Source organism: Mugil cephalus, chromosome 2 (assembly GCF_022458985.1).
Source record: "Mugil cephalus isolate CIBA_MC_2020 chromosome 2, CIBA_Mcephalus_1.1, whole genome shotgun sequence".
NCBI classification, from domain to species: Eukaryota; Metazoa; Chordata; class Actinopteri; order Mugiliformes; family Mugilidae; genus Mugil; species Mugil cephalus.
Genome location: NC_061771.1, coordinates 13,183,560 through 13,204,157, shown reverse-complemented (window position 1 = coordinate 13,204,157; position 20,598 = coordinate 13,183,560). Strand labels below are relative to the sequence as shown.

General features: G+C 40.0%; 1 protein-coding gene across 1 annotated transcript; it reads right to left on the bottom strand.

Moving 5' to 3' along the window:
* Positions 1 to 443: 443 nt before the first annotated feature.
* cabp4 (calcium binding protein 4) lies at positions 444 to 20,598 on the bottom strand. The gene is made up of 8 exons (XM_047578855.1): positions 20,543 to 20,598; positions 20,027 to 20,131; positions 19,523 to 19,655; positions 11,236 to 11,266; positions 10,737 to 10,880; positions 5,697 to 5,806; positions 4,427 to 4,574; positions 444 to 622 (listed from the first exon to the last, which is right to left on the bottom strand). The coding sequence occupies exons 1-8, from the start codon at positions 20,596 to 20,598 to the stop codon at positions 594 to 596; spliced, it is 756 nt and encodes a 251-aa protein (XP_047434811.1). The 3' UTR covers positions 444 to 593.

The following is a 20,598-nucleotide window of genomic DNA, read 5'->3' as shown; positions in this document are numbered from 1 at the left end:
CATTGATGCTTGTGACTCAAAAAGCAACAATCAAAGGAAAACGACGTGTTTTTGCAACTGTCTCTGATCAAACAAATCACTCTCACCAGAGCATTGCTATTTTAAGAATGGTTCAAGGTATTGTCACATTATTTAAGACATAATCTTTGCACTTTAACGCTGTGAGAAGAGAACACTGACAAACGAATGAAATCTGAAGTGTAAAACCACCATAAGTGTTCCAACTTTGGCAGAAATAGTGTCTGAAGGACGGCTGTATCAACCCAGAGTGAGTTGCTGAATGAAAACAAAGACGAAAGAGAAAGTTCAGGGCTTTGCTTAGAGTTTGAGATCAGTTGTACATATTTTAGCCTCAAGGGGGCGACGGTGCAACATACAGCCTGGCATTTCATAACTCACCCTTTACCCACTTCCCTTGATCAACCTCACGTTATTCAAACTCAACTTTTATTGTGAAAATACAGACAACTCTTGTTTTTAGTCATACGCGTTAAATATGCGGTGTCACAGACTAGTTGGAAGTAGACAGTTTGTTAATGGCGCAGGGCTCAGTGCTGTGTGCTCCATCTTCCATCTTCTTCTTCCATCGGAGGTCATCGTGCAGACAGCATCATAACAAACTCTGCAGGGGGAGACAGAGACAGCAGCAGATGTGCTGAAAAGGGCTAATGACATTCTAAAATCATAAAAAGGACAGCATGGCACGCAGTCAGCCCACATAGATGCTTGATGGAAAGTAACACCATCCATCAGCACTGATATGGTGAGGTATTAAAGCCAACCAAGGAGAAAAGTCATGAGTTTTTAGTTCAAATTTCATCTAAAACAGTTTCATTTTACTGATGTATAAGAAATGTAAGTGCCCTTTTTTTATTTTAATTTATTTTATTTCATTACTGAATGACCAGCCATGGCCCTTATTACGACCACTTATAATAAATATAATGGACTCCTCAATCACGCTTTGCGCGCTACCCGGAAGTAAAGTGTTAGAAGGAGAAGAAACGAAAACAATACGATCTCAAAAATGCGGAAATTCGGTAAGTTTCAGTTTTTGTTGTTTTATTTGTTTCTTTTTTCGTTGTTGTGTTTTGTAGTCATTTTTTGCGTCCTCTTTCGGTGGTGTACTTTATAAAACAAACATTGTCGTTCCTTTCCACTTTTCGCAGCAGCTGTTAGCAGCTAGCCAACTGTCACTCCTTGGTCAATTGTTAGTATTTATTAGTATTTATTTATTATAAACTAAGACGCCGAATGACAGCTGGGACAGCTAGGCTCCAGCAACCCCTGCGACCCTAGTGAGGATAAATGGTTGTACAAGGATGTGATGAGATGAACAAACTGAATTTAAATCAACTTTAATAAGCCCATCTGACTAATCTCGCGGGACCACTCAACGAGACTATGATGTCAGAGAAGAGCTGCTCAAAGGCAGCCATTATGTAAGATGGTTCAACTAGAGGTAAAATATTGTGGAAATACCACAAATATCTGAAAGCACTAACAGCTTTAATTTGAGTTTTAAGTAAAATTGGTTCAAAACTGAAGCAATGCTGGTTGGAAAAACCTTTATTGTTACAAAGTTGGTGAAACTTGGTGAAAACCAATGGGAGCAACTGGCCACAACTTCGGCCCCTACCACAAAATTCACTACAGCAACAATGTTTTGTTTTTCTGTACATATACAGTAGTAGCAATATTTTTGTGTTTGGTTTCCTCACCTTGAAACCATTATATATGGACTGGGCTAAAATATTAAGAAAGAAAAAATACGTATTGTTTTAAAGTTTTGTTCTAAGTGGCCATTTTTCATTTTGAATACCTGCCCCTCCACACGGTTAATTTCTCCTCCTAATCACCAACCAGTTTATTGCTCCGTGTTTCAGCCAACGGCATTGATTATTGCGCGTTCACTTGTCAATCAAGGCAGCTATCGACGTGTCGTGCCAGTTTGAGGCAGGTTTCATTAGATCCATCCCATCCAGTCAATAATTTCGTCCATTGTCCCATTGTCCCATTTTGATAATGGTTGTGAATCCATTGATTGTTTGGGGATTAAACCCGGCAACATTGTGATTTGACTCTGAAAGCACTGTTTGAATTTCAAGTATACGTGGTGTAAGACATGGAAGACATGCACATGGAGCTGAACTGGACACATGAACTCAAATGCTGCCTTGGAAGCTGATTGATGATAATGAGGAGGACGTGCTTATTGATCCCTTCAGTGACTGACATGTCTATTCGTATGTCCTCAATAATTGTAACTGATTGTATTGCTGAGACGGGGCAAACAGGATCAAACCCCTAAGCCTGTAGTGTACTGGAGCCTATAATCACCCTAACACACATGTGGTTTTGACGGCACCTGCTCATATGCACGCTGACACGCACGTGTGTGTGTGTGATAGCGCTCCACTGTATTGTTTGTTGGAGAGGCAGCATATGGTAATGCAATTTCTTCACAGTCCTTGAGGTGTCCAGGGGTGTCTGTTACTGGTGCGTAGCATGTGACAGCTGTCCAGGCATGTATATCGATTGTCTTAATGCACAACTGATTAGATTGGTCTGGCCCTTCCAGCCAACACACCGTCACTTAACCACACATCATGTCCCAGTTCACCCTTTGCGCACATCATTTCATGGCTTTGTCCTTCGTCTGGTTTGCGTTGCCCTGCATCGATAGTCGACAACCTCTATTTGTCAATGTCCCACCAGATGGGCTTGACTTAACCCTTCGTGTACCAAATGCGTTCTTATGAATGCATCATGAATGACTGGTATAAATAATAATTGTTACCGTACAAGTTTTGCATAATTATTTTAGAATTGTCAAGATACACGTTTTTCAAGTTTTCAAAAGGAAAACTGGATGGTTTTTACTCATCTGAACTATTATCATCATATATTAATCATATAAATACATAAATTAGCCTGGAATATATACACTCACTGGCCACTTTATTAGGTACACTTGTTCAGTTGCTTGTTAACACAAATATCTAATCAGCTAATCACACATGGCTGCAGTTCAATGCATGCAGGCATGTAGAGGTGATCAAGACAACTTGCTGAAGTTCAAACCGAGCATCAGAATGAGGAAGAAAGGGGATTTAAGTGACTTGGGCTGGTATTTCAGTAACTGCTGATCTACTGGGATTTTCACTCACAGCCATCTCTAGGGTTTACAGAGAATGACCCAAAAAAGAGAAAATATCCAGTGAGCAGCAGTTGTGTTGACAAAAATGTCTCGTTGATGTGAGAGGTCAGAGGTTCCAGGTGATAGAAAGGCAACAGTAACTCAAATAACCACTGGTTACAACCAAGGAATGCAGAATACCATCTCTGAACGCACAACGTCCAACCTTGAAGAAGATGGGCTACAGCAGCAGAAGACCACACCGGGTGACACTACTGTCAGTGAGTTCAGTCCAATAGATCACCTTTGTGATGTGGTGGAACGGGAGATTCTCATCATAGATATGCAGCTGAAAAAAATCTGCAGCAACTGTGCCATGCTATCATGTCAATATGGACCAAAATCTCTGAGGAATGTTTCCAACACCTTGTTGAAAGTATGCCACCAAGAATTAAGGCAGTTCTGAAGGTAAAAGGGGATTCAACCTTTTACTAGCAAGGTGTACCTAATATAGTGGCCGGTGAGTGTATATAAAAGCCCAAACCTGAGTGTGGGAATTCAGAGGCCAATGTCCGGAATGTGCAAATAATTGCAATTAATGATTTAATTGTTAGATTTTTTTGTCAGACTTTTTGAAGAGCTGTTTTTTCAACCCTATGAAATGGCAGCATTCAACACATTGTTATCTCTCCCCTCTGGTACTATTAAACCACAAAAGAAAGAGTGGATGCAACAAGGTCATTAATAATAGTGCCAGTCAAACCTCGTATGTAAGAAAATGAATTGGAAATAGTAATAGAAATATTACATTCATCCTGTTTCCTACGTATGGATTTATATAAGTGAACAGAAACGGTTTTAACAATGCTTCAAACTGATTTCATTCAACTCAAGTGATTGCTTCCAGGTAAAGAATTGTGACAGGCATGATATTCCTAGTATTTTCTTAGTATGTATGTTATTAGTTTTTGCAACAGTGAACCTTGTATGGAGACACAGGCACACTGGACTTCTTTGTGAGCTTAAAGGAGTTTTGCAGAGTTGATGTTGTGTCACTAAAGATTCTCCACAGCAGATGCTTAATGGGCTAATATGGAAAGCCACTGAAGCTGAATCACACTCAACACTATCTATGCTAATTGATGAGAAAATGTAGTACAGATCTGCCCAATTAGCCATACACTGAATACTTTTTAGGTTTTGTGATGAATATTATCATTGGATAAAAGCCTTAAGCCTCGTCTGTCCTCTCCTACACATTCTCCCCTCAAGCACCAAACTGCTCACCATCAAAGTCGATGTTGCCATCCTTGTTGAGGTCAATGTCGCCGAGGATCTCCTCCAGCTCGCCTTTCTTCAGCTTCTCCCCAAGGAGGGTCTTCATGCCCTCTTTCAGCTCATCGAGTGTGATCTTTCCATCACCGTCAGAGTCAAACTGTGCAGGGTTAGTGACGAGCAAGAAAGCGAACACACGCATGTGGTGAACAAGGAGAGACAAATCAATGGGTTATATGCGAAGAGGATTTAACTGACACGAGGAACAGACAAGTTACAAGTTTCTAGGATTTGGCAGCTGTAGAGATCACATACAGAAAAAAGACATATTTGATGTTTCGCTTTTGCAGGATGACTGGCTGGTGACTCTGAAAGTCTGAGAGTTTGAATTCATTTAAAATACCCATTTGTTACCCATTACCCAGAGGATACTTCTTTTCGGAGCTTTCTGATGTTTTTCCTAAGAAGCCGTAAGTGGTAGCTTGTTGTTCTGCGTGAAAACGTGTGAAGTCACAAGAGTGATGTGGGTGAGCATGTGATGAATAAGTTAAAGTGGCAGATGAAAATGTATTCCCACAAAAACAAGAGAAGAAACTGTTGCAAGTAATTTAATTGGCACCAAGGGTGCAGCTGTAAAGTGTTGGCCATATCCGTTTTAATTATCTAACTCCTTATTCGTTTAATGGCAAATATGATTTCTCTGACAGAGCTGATGTCCAGGAGAGACACGTGGACAGATTAAATACATGTGGCTAAATTTATAACACAGGGACATATTGCACAGGGCCAAGTTCTTATTTATAACCATCAGAGAGCACATTATTAGTCCTGTCTGTTCTGCAGTGTCCTATAATGCTGATATGGGTTGAAGATATGAACGCAGGTGTGTGAAGCTCGTAAGTAACACAATCACCTCATTTGTTCGCACACCACGTGACGGCCTTGAGCCTCCGTTGTCGGTATCAAACTCAATAGATGTGCCTCAGTGAAACACCATGAAGGTGTCACAGCATCAGTTAGCACAGATTAAGATGAGACTAAGAATTATAGGACAGAAACTGTGGCTCTTGGGAGGGTTGCGTTTCCCATATTAATATATTCCTTCTCCCTTAGAACCCTTTCTTCTGTATTCATCGCCAGCGAGCCCACTTCTTTCAGGCTTGTTTACAAGTAAGAGTCACGCACGAAAAAAAAAAATAGGGTCCTTCAAAGCACTGTCAGCGCCAGGCCCGGTTCAGCTGTACTCATACGTCTTCACGCTTTCTCGCTGGAGACGTCTTACCTGTTTGAAGGCACAGCGGAGCTCTTTCAGCCCGACCATGTGAGCCGTCTCAGCCAGCATCCTTGGCCCCATTAGCTCGCAGAAATCATCAAAGTCTACGTGACCGCCCCCTGCCGAAAGACAGAGGACACGCATACTGTTGAGATGACGGACTATCAAGTAGTAACTTCCAAGTAGTAGTAGTTCCTGTGCTGCACATGGGTGATACTGACGCATAAAATGGTGTTTTCGAGAGTTACAAATCCTTTATTCAGGCTGCATCCTGCTGCTGTCATCAAGGAGAGTCATTGCTATGGGGTGGGGGTGTCTGGTCTGGTCTAGGTGGTACATGTCTAAGTTACATCCACATTAATGTCATGTCCAAACGTTTCCCAGCAGAACTCTGTATAGTCACAAGATGGTCAATGTTGTTTAAGTTTCCTGTCAGCGGTTTTAATGTTGTGGCAGATTGGTGTAAAACAAGAGCTGTTTGACCCAACTCTTTCTTTCTTAGGCCTTAAACATATCAATCACACCTTGTATAATGGCACGTATGCACCTCCAAAATCAAACCACATCTTCAGCCCGACTCCACAATTTAATTTGAACTTGGATGCCTGTTCTTGTTCACGGTGTATGTGTTTAAAAGCCAGTGCGAGACTATGATTATCTTTCATAATCTCTTTCTTTCGCCTGATAGAAGAAAAATTATGTTAAAACCTGCCGTATTCCTAGTCATAACTGATCTAATGTCACACACTCAGTGAGCTCTGTGCATATCAGTTCATGGATGCCCTATCCGTGCTTCCTGCACCCCAGTTAGAGCCAGTTTTGTTTTGTTTTATCGCTATGGTAATTATCAAAACAGACGGATACTATGGGATGACTCACGTTATTAGCCGGACAGAAGACAGGCTTATTTGATAGCACAGTCCAATAGGCTCAGTCTGTTTTCATTATCTGGGCTTTGGTGGGAGAGAAAAGCTACTTCAGTGAAGCCATGTGGTCATTTTAATGTTTCAAATTTAATCAGGGCTTTAAGTCCTGGGATGGTGAGTCAAGCCCCAGCAACCTCTGCTTAGAAGAAAAGTATTCTAAATGGTGGGGAGACACAAGACGAATGGCTGAAACTAGTTACAACGGCAGTTGTAGGATTCTTAAATAAAAGACCACTGATTGTAATTAATCCTGTGATATTTGAGTTAGCAAAGGATTTCCAGTTTTGCCTCTAGGTACAATGTATTTTTTAGCTGACTGCCTTTACCCTTCTGGAGCAGCAGTCTTGGGGGAATCCCGACGCCGCCTTGAAGGATTTCTGTGGCTAAGTGGGTCAGTCTATAATCACGCTGAGTTTTGCCAAAAGTCTGAGGAGATTATTATTACTTTTTAATTGATAGGGTAATAGCTGTTACTGGAAAAAGACTTGACTAGTTCACTCTAGTTCCATGGGGATTATGCTGCATGCAACAAGCAAGTAAAGTCTGTAATATCTTGATCAAACCAGCGCGTCATTGAACTTATAGACAATCCATATTCATGAAACACATAAAATATAGAAATATTAGTTGTATGGTTACTATTAAGATTTTTTTTGTATGGATAATTTTGATTAAGTAATTATTGTTAAACTTTTTGTAGGACTTTTTGAAACACTTGTTTTTCAACCCTATTAAATTACTGCATTTCTCTGGCTACTCTCTCTATGTACATTTAATTCTCCCCTCTGTTACTATTAGACCAGTCATTTTTTCTCTACAGCTGCTATTTACTGGTAAACAGATTTATTTATTTTTTTTTTTAATGACCCTTCAAATTGATTGCTTTCAGCTCAAGTGCTATCAGGTAGAAATTGTGACAGGCCGAGTAACGACCGATTAATATGCTCAATATTTCCTCTTCATGTACAAATGATTAATTCATGTTCATAGCATGCTGTTCATAGCCAGCTGTTGCAACAGTGCACATGGGATGGAAACATTTGTGGGACGTCTTTGTGAGGTTGATGTAGACACAAAATGCTAAATGCTGAAATGTGCTTTATTCCTTCTGTTCTTATCTCCTAGCATTACACCTGGCATTTGCTCAGTTTGATTTGGTCATGTCCTAATTTTGAGCCTTAATTTCATTAATTGATATTTCTTTGATCACAGATGCTTAATGGTATGTTTCACCAGACAGTTCATGTTTATATGTGTGTAGCCCTTATGAGACAATGCAGCAAAGCACAAAGGGCAAAGTACTGAAGGGTTTTTTGTGCCTAGACCATTATTCTGAAACTCAAAGCGTTTCTCTCAATCACACTCTGTTCAGGATCAGATCAGTCAAACTGAGACTGGTTAGACAGAGTAGTATCAGCCTGCTTGTAATTACTCCTTGGAGAATTAATTTGCAGTGATAACAAGTTACCCACTGAGCAGTTATTAACCCCTATTACTAATTTTATAAGCAAGCAGTTTATCTAGGTCGATGTTTTCCCCCAGAATGTGTCTTTCAGTTCAGTTTTATAATCAGCAGGAGCAGTGCACTCTCAGCTCGTTGATGCTCGATCAAATTAATGCCTGCTAATGCTGCATTTTTGAATTATTGAGAAAGTCCTGAAATACAGTTTCCCAGCAAAATTGTGACCAATCGCAAAGAGTTTGTGTTATGGGTGTGTCAGAACTTACTTTATCTCCGTTTAAGTGAGGACACAAACCAAACCAAGATTAAATGCAACATAGTAACAGTATTGTATCAATCACTCCTTGAGTTTGACGTTTTTTTCATTTGTTAGACCATCTCGTCCACACTGCATCACGTATCCCGGACATAAAATGCATTTCCTTGACTACCGAACGCAGCCCGGCTCCTGATGACCCCTTCCTGTTGTCGTTCTAGAAATCTAATGTGGAAACCATTTACACCTGGGACACCAGGTGAATCTAATTAACCAGCTACTAGGACAGGAAACCAGCTGCACACCGCTCCCTGAGGATTATAGTGACGAACACAACTGACTGTATACAGTGTGATGTAGCTGCTTTGTGGCACTGTGCACTCAAAGGCCGGTCTTTCCATTGCTCATTATCAGTGTTATTTTCCTGAGGGTTGAAAACAAAGCTAGACTCGCATGTGCAAATGAAAGCTGATTTTGGGGCAACTTTCAAAGTCTCTCATATGGAAACTGTTAAAACCAACCTTGTAGTGAACATTACACACCTGGTGAAAGAATCACTAAAATAAAATAATAAATTATTCAGGAAAAAAAGAACAGAGACTTTCTTCTGTTGAAAACTTGGCCGATCTAAAAGGCTGTATACACTTTTCTAGAAAGTAGAAGAATTTTGAATGTACATGTAAGTTGAATCCAACTTAAAATACTTTTTTTTTCTCTGTTAATTAAAGGAAGAAAATTAAAGCTGCATGGACGTACGTTAAAAATACCCTTTCATCTCAGTCTTTTGGTGTTTGTGTCTGTTTGACAGCAGCCGGCAGACTGAGCTCTGCTTCTGAATACCAACAGGGCGACAAGAGACCGGAGACCTGGGGCTTATTGTCCAAGTCTTGGCCAATTTTGGAGCGGCGTTATTGGAGAGCAAGGACCACAACAGCGGCATTTAAATGGACTGAAGAGACATTCCCAGGTAAATTTATGCTGTTTAATGTGCTGCAGCTTACGATTTATTTATGCTTCTGGCAGTTCACTTTTTCCAGTGAATGCTGTTGGGTCACCGCTGCAGCAGCAGGCCAAGGTGCAGGTGAGATAAGACGAAGACTTTTGCAGGAATGTGGGCTGTTGTTCAGAGTCTGTGTGACTGACTGGACTGAAAGAAGTTCTTTGATGGAGAACACACAGATTTATAAGACACTTTTTCATTTTGTTATAATGGAGACTTTTGTTTTATTAGAATAAATAGAAAAAGGGATGCTCAAATTGGTTCTTTCTTTCCCCCCAAAACCACTTTAGTTTGGTAATAGTCCAAATACCTGCAGCGACCGGTGCTGAAGGTACTCTGAAAACATACCAGAAACTTCATGCTCTGATGCAAACCTCTACGAAAGCTTGTTTACACCCTGTTAAAGCATAACATTAATGTAAATTTACATGGTTTCGTGTCACAGGTCTATACGTGCAGAAACAAACACCTTTACTCGTACATGCTACCTCTTAAGTCTCTGTCTTTCCTCCAAAACAGCTCAAAAGGACCAAACAACGACTTGTATGCACAGTGCATTAGTCCAAATATATATATCCAATATATATAGGTTTTCAGGTAAACACTACGACACAGATTGATGAGTTTGACCAGTCATTGCATGGCTAGTAGGAGGGAATAAACCCCAAGGAAAAGGCAGAAGCAGGTAAATCCAAAATATTGCTCTTTCTTCATTATAAAGACATGGGACACTGCTGGAATAGTTTATCCATATTGGCCATTAATCCATTAGTATAACTGACATTACATGCAATATTAAATATTATCCTTGTATAAGTATTATTACAATATATAGCAGCATAATCATGTATAAATGGATAAATCCTTAATTAGCTCCACTTGTGCTGCATGTCCACTGAAGGTCGGTTTAAGGTCTCGGGAGAAACTCTGCTTAGATTTGCAGACCTTCAAACTTCGTAGGAGTAACAAGAACTTTCAAAAATTTCAAATTCAGCTGCTGTGCTGATTCCCCTTAAACTTTAAACCCTAACTACACAGGCATGTACTTGAATAGCGAGAAAAGAGAGCAGAAACAAACACTGTATTCTAGAGAGGGAAGGAAGGTCTAAGCACACACTACATGCACACTCACATACTCCTGCACCTGCCGTGCGAGAGCAATTAATCAGTCCGCTAAAGCATCTCCAATGTCCCCAACTCCAAAGAGAAACATCGGTTCCTCAAGGACTCATGGAAGAGAACACAAGCGCAATGGTTGGTGCAACATGCGCAGGCCTATTATTCACACACTCACACCTGCTCACTTCAGGAAGACCCATCAATCACACACACGCACGCACACTTTAACCCCACAGGAAGACATAACACACACACACTCACGCTGCCAGGCCAGAGAAATACTTACATTTCATCTTGATTTGCTGTATGATTTCGATGAGCTCCATCTCTGTAGGCATGTAGCCCATGGTCCTCATGCAGTCTGCAATGTCTTTGTAATGTATGAAGCCGTCCGCATCGTAGTCAAACTCCTTAAAGGCTACTTGCAGCTCTGACAGAAACACAAAGAAATATCCCTGACTGCAACAAACCGTGAAACAGGGTAAAATATCTCTCCCAAAGCTCACACACACAAACAGTCAGTCCGTGCAGATGCAACTTACCTGAATCTTAGTTGCTGACCCCAGCCAAGCAGAAGTACAGCCAAGGCTCAAGGCAGAAAAGTTGTGTTTTTAATTGATTCTGTTGCTCTGAGTCACTGGCGAGCATCGACTCAAGGCAACCCAAGAAACCTTCAGTCTCTTACATAAATCATGAAGAATCAATTGGACTTGTAAAGTTCTGCACTGACTAGCAGTCTGTCGTGTGCTCGTAATTACACCATCAGTGACGCGCCGACATCTTACCATCTAACTCCTCTGGCATCAGCTCTCTCTCCTGTGCGGCATTGGAGAAGAAAGAGCATAGACAGCGTCAGAAGACAGGACATGAAATCAGGGTGCCTCTAAATCGGTTAATTCTCCCGAGAAATATCCCGGTGATAATCTGTTTTTGACTACCAAATTAGAATAACATGCGTATCATGTCAACACTGCCGCATGCTGACAGTAAACTCTAATGGGATTTCACCCAGCGACATGTGTTTCTAATTTGTAAAAGGACACAATACCACACAGTCCTACACGCACACACATACACAGAGTCAGGTTTCCGTCACTTCAGAGGACGTTACATTTACTTGGATTAATTTCCCAGAGACTCATCCTAACCATAACTAGTCTAGTCCATGTCCAGCCCTAACCCAAGCCTGAACTTACTTATATTCACTTTAACACAAACCACATATTCATTATAAAATGAGGACTCCCACAGTGCGGTTGTGTGAACAGATCTGCGTCCTCGCAATATGAGCAGCACTCGCACACATATACGTACCCACTCAAGACGCCCGTTCACACTCTACATCTGCAGCGTCCTGAGGGGGACGCAGCAATAAGCTCAGTCCGCGCATACAAAAACATGCCCACGCACATCCATGTGACATTGAGTTGCACAGACCTTGCAGTGTCGCGGAGGATTCATGCAAGCGGAGACACGGACATGTACGATTATTCACTTGCCCACGTACACGCAAGACATATCATTTACATACAGCTGGGTGTGTAAAACGTTCACTGTTCTCTGCCTTGTTTTGACATTTTCTCGGGGTGATGCCACCCTCTCTTTCTCTCCATTGTTTATGTGTTTTTTTTTTTTGGAAGTTAGGTAAAACTAGGAGCTAAGAACAACATCTTCTCACTGTGAATAAGCATAATGGATGAAATATAGGTTTGTTAAGGGCTTAAAATAGCAACATGGTAATAGAGTCTGTTTCAACTGGATGGACTTTGAAGTTTAGGAGCTTTGTGTAGAGCCATCGTACACGTGCATACACATGTTGGTCTTAAATGTGCTGATGGCACTTATGACATGCCTCAGTCCTTGAACTAATGTTCCTATTAGCATACATGTAAACTTGACCTGATTAGCATTCGCATATTTAACGATCGCACTGAAATGGAATGAGTCATTTTTTTTATACAAATCAACCGTACCCACAGTGTTCTTGACTCAACGTCTTGCTAACAATGTGCAACACCATCCTCGGGGGAAGCGGGAAACATGTAAACTTGGTCATTGCAGCAAAGAGCAGCTGAGCTTGACATATGCAGATATTGCTTAGCACAAAGAGACCACAAGCCTGTGGATTTAGGCTCCAAGTTCAAAGAAGCAACATTGACACAAGGCGCCTCTGATTATTCTGAGCACAAACATGCACAAACTTTGCTGTGGGCTTGCTTTTCTTTTCTTTGATGCAGCTTGGAAAGATATTCAATACAGTTCAAAACACAACGCAATATGTGAGATAAAGCCACAGTAGTAGCAGTTGTGCACATTGTAATTATCTGTGGTGCTGGTGTTTTTTCTTTTTGTTTTTTTATTATCCCTCATCATATTTATTGAATTGCTATAGAGGATATGCATTGACGTCACTGTCGCTCGGGGCCACGCCCACTGAGTCGCAAAAACACAGTGACATGTGTCAGTAAATACAGCGAGACCAGGGAAAATATGGATTATCAGATCAAATTAAGAACAACTGGACCTGACAATGATCCATACGAACAGGTATGTACTTGGAAAAGTGGATTAGCCTCAGTTTCACTTAGTTTAAGTTAGTTTTAGGTCATTTCATTACGATAAATGAAGCTAAATAAAGAAGCAAACGCTAAGACCTTCACTGAGAAGTAACGTTAAACATATAATACTGTAGCATCAGACGAGACGTTAAAATGATGACAAGGAGTGATAAAAAATATTCCATTTATTGTTTTATTGTTATTTATTATTGGAACTGAAATAGTTAGTGCTGAGCTTAATTACGCCAAAACAACAACACCCACAAACTTATCTAACAGCCCTCCAGGACGTAACTTAAGAAGTAACTTAAGGTATGACTTCATCAAAAAATTAATTAATTAATTAAATTAATATTGCCTGACTCTAATTGACAACCACAACACAACATTTTTGTGCCTGGTTTCCAGTTGTTTCTTCTAATGCAGCAACACGTTTATTTCTCTTTTGTCTGGCAGTCGGAGGTATCTGTAAAAATATATCTCTGGCTGCTTTTCAAATCTGTTGTTACAGCTCTTCACCTTTTCTTTTTAAAATTAATTTAACAATTTAGACGCTATTAGAGCCTATGATTCAAGCTAATGCTGCTAATCTCCAACGTTTTGCCACTCGGTGGGCGTAACCACGGACACTTCGCTAGCTGCGACGGCACGTGCATACCATCTATTGATGCTATTTCTGTGGTTTTTACGTGAAACATTTTATTATATAGACGAAAGCTATATTCGTCCTGATACATGATGACACTCAGGATGTCTACTATATAAATCACACAAGGTCATATTATTCGAATGCTCAACAGCTTTAGGAAAAGGAGAAGACCTGTAGTTTATTTGGAAGGTGCACTGCATTGCACATGTTCAAATTATTTTTTTGTTTGTTTGTTTTTTTTTTTTTTTTTTTTAGAGAATATTGCCAACAGACTTGAAACACTCCAAAATCACTAGAACTAATGATTCATATAAAGCTTTTTTTAACATTTGATGATCCCTGTTGTTGTGGGATACTGTCCTCTTCAACCTGCCCAGAATCATCCCACGACTCAAGGGCACATCTAGATGGCAAGGTCAACATATTAATTGGATTTTTTTCTTTCACCCAGAGAGGATTAGACATCATTCCATGCAGACTCTCAATTCATCCGCCACAACGATCCCATTAACAGTTAATTTCATTCTGCCTCCACATGGCCCATTGAGCACCCTGCTGCGTTGTAAGCATGACACATGTGCACATATAAGAGGCATCATTCGATGGAAAAGGCACTTTTCACTACTATACAGTAACAGTATGTACACAGTAATATGAATTTATGACCACAGTCTGTTCTGTTTCCCTTGCCGCTGGTTTCTGCTGTGGATCTACACACATATGTAAATGCTCTGTCTCTTTCTCTTGCTCTTGCTGCAGTCCCCTTCTCCAGTTGGATGTGATGCGGTCTGACAGTGAACCTTGCTAAAGGGGTTATTAATGCTTGTTTTCAGATTAGGAATGCTCCAGGATAGATCTCCATGACTCAGAGCTCAGCCTTCTACCTGGCTACTAGTAAATTCAAACTAGACACTGTAAAACAGTCAAACCAGATCAGTCATGGCGGGCGGCGTAGTAAGTCAGGGAAGGATGTGGAAATGTCCTCAGTAGCCCAAGGTCACAGTGAAATGGTATTATTCCCCACAAATTGTTCAGAAACAATAAAACTGCTCCCATTAGTTATGGAAAAAAAAAAAAGACCAATGAAACATCATTAAATGTTCACATGCACACAGCTCCCCCGGGTGTAGACTTCTTTGTTATCTTTTACAGTAAATCCTTTTTTCTGTGATGAAGGCATTTATGTAGCAGCCTTTGGCTCTGCTTTGCAGTAAGATCACGCCGGGGTCTCATAGTTCCATGATTAAAAGGATCTTTTATGAGCTTTATTCAGTAACAACCACAACAAGCCAACAAACAAAAACTAGAATAAAACCAATTAAAATAATAATAAAATAGGCTATAGGAGCTACAACGAAATATTACAAAAATTACAGTGATTTGCAAGATTTGACGTCGATTCATAAAATAAAATAATTGTCTTTATCCTGTAATTTGGTTGACGTCTCGTGAGGCTACTCATCCCAAAACGGTCTCACGAAGTTAGTCAGATGCTACAGTTGAGACAACAGTGAGGCCTGAAACGTGTGGCAGCACATTGGGTTTAAAAACCGCACGCAATATGTGCCAACTAGAGGTAAAAGACTATAAATCTCCAAACCATTCATTTAAAAACAACATATCTCTAAATGGATTGAGTCAAATTGAATTGGTACCCAGTGAATTTGAATCAAAGTCCTGATCCTGGGCTGTGGCTGTGACAAGGTCCTTCAAGAAACTTTGTTTGTCCTTTAGAATGACACAACAAATCGTTAATTTTTTTTATTACAGTGCAGATACTGTAAATGGCGTTCCATGTATAAATCAACTGATGTTTTTAACAGGAACGGAGGCGGTGCTGTTGGTCTTGCATCGTTCATTGGCTCATTTCCAGTTGTAATTTATCCAGATATTCTCCGATGCCCTGCAGGAATCCAAGATCATGGTATCAGCCATGAACAGAGCCAACACTCAACCCGAGCCAAACAAGACATTAATGGAAGCAGGCCCAGTGTCCTAGCAGTAAATCATTTGTGAAATTATTGGAGTGACTTTGCTGAAATATGGCTGTTTGTTTTTTTTTTTTTTTTAGAAGGTGAGGTAACAGTCCACAGTCCTGATTTTATGTCGGAGTGATTAGATGCTAATTTCACGGCATATTACACGTCAACAATTGCCTCATTCAAACAAAGCTTTCCATTTTGTATACATAGGGACCAAACAGCTTCCAACGGCGTTCACGTTCTCAATAAATAGTTACTGCTTGGAAACACGTGAACAATGGGGTCGATGTTCAGTCTTGTATGTGTATAACTTTAAAGTCAATACACTGTTGTTTCTTCCTGCTGTGTCGTACTACTTTAGTTACTCATCTCGAACATATCATTACCTACAGAGGCCTAAATGTACAACGTAAGCCACATTAATAAGACAAACATAATTGCAACAATAATATATGTGTGGGCCAGGAGGGTTTTTTTGACAATGAAAATAAAGTACCCCATTTAATTGCCTTTCCAGCTTGATTAATGGACTGATGTCAGCAACTAAAAATTAAAATTCAAAGCACTTCATTAGGGCCGCTACAAACAATTATACGTTCGAATAATCGATTAATCCTTGGGTTAACTACTAAATAATTAATAGAAGTTCTCGTATTAAGCTTTTATCTTTAATTCAAACATAATGTGACCCATTTACACATGATATTTATGAATGAAGATCCCAATACAAATGTTAACTTTTACCCTAATGATACAATTCATCACAGGAAATTGAGTTATTCATTGTTATACCAATTAGGAAACACTCAGTTTATTGTGTTGTGTCATTAATTAGCAAAGACTTTGTTGCGTGTGATTTCATTTTAATGACTTTTGCGTATTGTAATTAGAAATACCTGCACCATTTATCTATAATAGGTGGCTAACGTTGATGGAAACGGTACCATTTTACATATGGAAAAATAAGCTGCTTAGCAATTGCAGATGCACTGAAAAACAATGCTGCCAAACAAAACCCTGAGCATCAGCTCTAGAGCGGCTTTGTTGAGTTCTTCTCTGAAAAGGACCTGAATAGGATGCGACTCACAGGGACCGGTCTCCAACCGAGAATCAGACAAACTCACGGTTATTGTCCACATACTGACGCTGCTGTCTTGTTGTTTTGTGGATGAAATGCTGGCGGATTGTCTCTGTTGATGTGTTTGTGAGTTGTGGCAGTGCTACAGTGGTTTTATTTTTACAAAGTGTGCATCTTACCGGGTTCAGGTATGAAGAATCACACTATTGATGTTTTTTTTGCTGTGGTCATTTCCAGCGTTTCTGTCAGTGGAAGCTTTCATAATTGGGCAAAGAGTCTTTGTAGCTTTGTAACGGATGGATGGATGGATGCTTTGTTAATCCCTAACTGGGAAATTTCAACTTCTTTTATTTTTAGCTAGATTTTTTTTTGATAAATAGATACCTAGTATGAAACATATGTACAATAAGATGTACAATAACTAAATATAAGCTGTGAATAACGATTTATTAGAGTAATCAGTAGTTTTTTTCCCATACACTTCCATTATCATTTTGTTTATGATGACATATTTCAACGTGGCATTTATTAATGGAGATCCCATTTCATAAATGTGCAAGTCACGTCCACGTATTTCACCAAAGGACCTCATCTATTAAGTGTATGTGTTATTGCAGCCCTGGTTAAACGCTTGAATAAAGCCACTTGACACCAGGTTTTTAATTCTGGGGATTTCACTAGGGAGGGTGCCACCCATCCCCCTGTGATCGTGTCGGGAGGTGTCTTACTGCCCATTTTGACTGCTTTGTTTTTTACTGGTGGCCATTCCTCCTGTGAAAACTGTGGCTCTATTCCATATGTTTTCAGGCTGTGAGGAGAAATACGGGCATGGCACGGATGGAGAGGACTGAGGTAGAAGTACTGCTTGATGTGAAAAGGGACAGGTGTTCTATACACAACGGGATGTCAACACAATCCGCAGTAGCTGTGACACACTTATCACGGAGGCAATTACAGGCTGCTTTAAAGCCCTTTGTCTCTGTTACCTTGTCTCTTGTTTTCCTGGGAAAACAAGTTTTTTTATTCAGGTGAAAATGTGTTTATGATGGACACATTGTTCCATCAGCAGAAAAACACATACACACCTGTGAGAGAAAGAAATGATTCACAGGAACCAGCTGTCTGGACAATTTATATATCACAGTATCTTAATACACATCTTAATACATGGTAACAATAAACAGATTATTGAAATGTTGGTGCGTCTGTACAGTATAAGACACTGGAGTGCACAGTGAATGTTTATCTTCATTATCATATCAGCAAGCTACACACACCAGGGCCAACAGTACATTAAAGACCTCCCAAGTTCTCCCCTGTGATGACAATAGCTCTCTGAGTTAGCAGCTTTATTTCTGAAATCTCTGGAGCAGATTTTAAAATAGGCATTAAGTGGACAAACAGGCAATACATTCAACATCTATAGGGTTAATTTATGACCTGAGGTGATAGCAATCCTAAGACATTATTGCAGCTTTGAGGTGGTGTAGCTGTAATGTCACTGCTAAACAAACTGAGCACATCCAGCAGATTATTTTACTTTGCACTTGTTTGCTCTTTTTTAACGTATTAAGGGCCAGTGTATGTTCAGGCAGAAAAACGACCTGGTGTGTGTTCAAGTTATTACTTTGTTGTCAACAAATATCTCCATGTCTGTGTTGCGTGCCACTTCGGGTATGGCTGCACAATGACAGCAACTAAATCCCTTAAAGCCACACACGTTGCCAAGAGGGCTGCTCTGGTGTAACAATATATTCCTCTGGTGCTCTTCAGTTTCAGGGATCTCAAAGCTGAAGCATGTAAGGAGGCATCTGAGACACTCAGGAGGACTTGTGCCATTAAAAAGCCTTTCTTTAAACGTGGCCGTCACTTGAAATCATGCCAAGATGGGCTTCTTCAGAGCAAGTTAAAAAAGGACTGACAGTGTGCAGTGTCTTATAGACACAGGCTGAACACATTACAGACACAGCAGTATATGGAAATAGCAATCTTAGTAAATTCTAATAAATATTATCATTTTTATTAGAATATTAAACAGCAAATTATCCATAAGGTTTCCCATATAATTACAGAGAGATCTGTACAAATGGTCGTACTGTTCAATAATAATAATAATAAATAGCTACTCACAAGAATCCTTCCATGTGATCAATGATCGTCTATCAAGATTGAATGTCCACAGTCACTAAAAAACAACACCCTATATTCTGCCTGTCCTTCATTTTATCCAGCTCAAATGTGCTACTTTGGATAAAGGAAGGTGGGTCTGCAACAAATGGTTTGACATGAAAAGCAACAAATTAGGATGCTGGTTCAGTCACAGACTCAGACGGGTTCCCCCAAGATCTTGTGAATCTTAGGAATCCTATAGAAAGTGGAAATCTTTGTGCATTTGCATAGCAGGGAATCATGTTCTTTCTGTGAAATCCAATTCTCATTTTTCGCACGTAGAAACATTTCCACTGATTCATTCGTTATCTCTTGTATTGGACTGAATAATAATGGCCTGTAGTCCTCACGGTTGTCTGTAATGGGTTATTTATTTGGTGAACCTTGTTGATAATTGGCTGTTTAATATTTAAATACAAATGATTATATTTATAGATTTTAATGTGTAGGAAAGATTCCTATTTCCATATACTCCTGTGTGTGATGAATGTGTGCCTTTGTGTTGCTAACGTCATGTCTGTGAGGTCTGTGAAGTTACCCCGCGGTGACATTTCTTCAAATGAATAACATCATTTATGATTCAAGTGTGTCATGGCTGTGACAGTGTACGTGTGAGTACTGTGCTGTTTAACGTACCTGTCCGAAAAGTTTATTGAGGTAGGCGATGTAGGCAGCAGCTACCGCTGAGCTGTTGCTGAGGCTCCTTTTACTACGCCGATCCTCCTCCCCAGAGCCCTTCCCCTGGTGTGCGGGGGAATCTGACTTTGAGCTGTGAAGTGCATGGCAATTGTTGAGCGCTGCCGTCATCAAAGCCAAGACTATAATTTCGCCTCCTAACTTAGTTTAACAATTGCACTCATGTGTCTTTTTACAGAATATTCTTAGCAAGGTGTTTAAGCCGAGTACTTAGAAAATTCTCATTCAGCGCATTAAGAAGTTGTGTCCAAACGTTTGACTGGTGGTGTATGTAAGGAGAAAATGAATAACTGCAGCGTTTCCCAGGAGGACCAGTTTAAACTTTTGAAGCCTTGCTTTTCAGCTGATGGTATCATCCAATGACACTAATTGAGTGCACAGCTCTACAAACCCCACTCCCCTTGTCCTAATCAATGTTGATTAGAAATAGAGAATGATAATAACCAGAATTTCTTGGAGAGGCTGAGCTGAAGGGCCTTGTTTTTGAATCTCCCCGGAGCGGGCGGCGATTTCCCTGCTGCTGGACCCCTTCCTCCTCGAGAAGAAATGCTAGGAGAAGAAGAGGCGTTAATCAATTATTTAAAGTGCATGTCTTGTAATCTATATTGCTATTTTTTTTTTTTTTTTTAATTTTCTCTAACTCAAAAAAAAAACAAAAAAAAAAAAACAAAACACTGATGTGATGGTGGATTATAATAAGGATGGTTAAGATGATCTGTTAATATGCAGCATTTGCAGTTGGACAGAATCTTAAAAAACTTTTCAAGTTGGGGATTATGCTACTCAAACACAACTAAAAAATCTCTCCAAAGTCACAAAACCATCTCTCAAAGTTAATGCATTGCTTTATTAGGGTTTCAAATTTACTGGTGCTACGGATCTATACTGAACTTTTAAGTAAAGTTTAAAGCTGACTTTAAATTAGATCGTATTTACTCCCTCGTAAATTCCTTCACTGACCTGGCAGCAGAGGACGGCCTGCTCTCTGGTCCTCCCTTTGCACTTTTTATAGACAT

Bases quoted from the DNA above. Each gene is read 5' to 3' on its own strand.
- cabp4 (XM_047578855.1), bottom strand. From the start codon at position 20,598: ATGTCTATAAAAAGTGCAAAGGGAGGACCAGAGAGCAGGCCGTCCTCT. The intron at 20,132-20,542 runs GTCAGTGAAGGA...TTCTTCTCCTAG, and splicing joins AGGCCGTCCTCTGCTGCCAG to CATTTCTTCTCGAGGAGGAA. The intron at 623-4,426 runs GTGAGCAGTTTG...CTCCCCCTGCAG, and splicing joins TGGCAACATCGACTTTGATG to AGTTTGTTATGATGCTGTCT.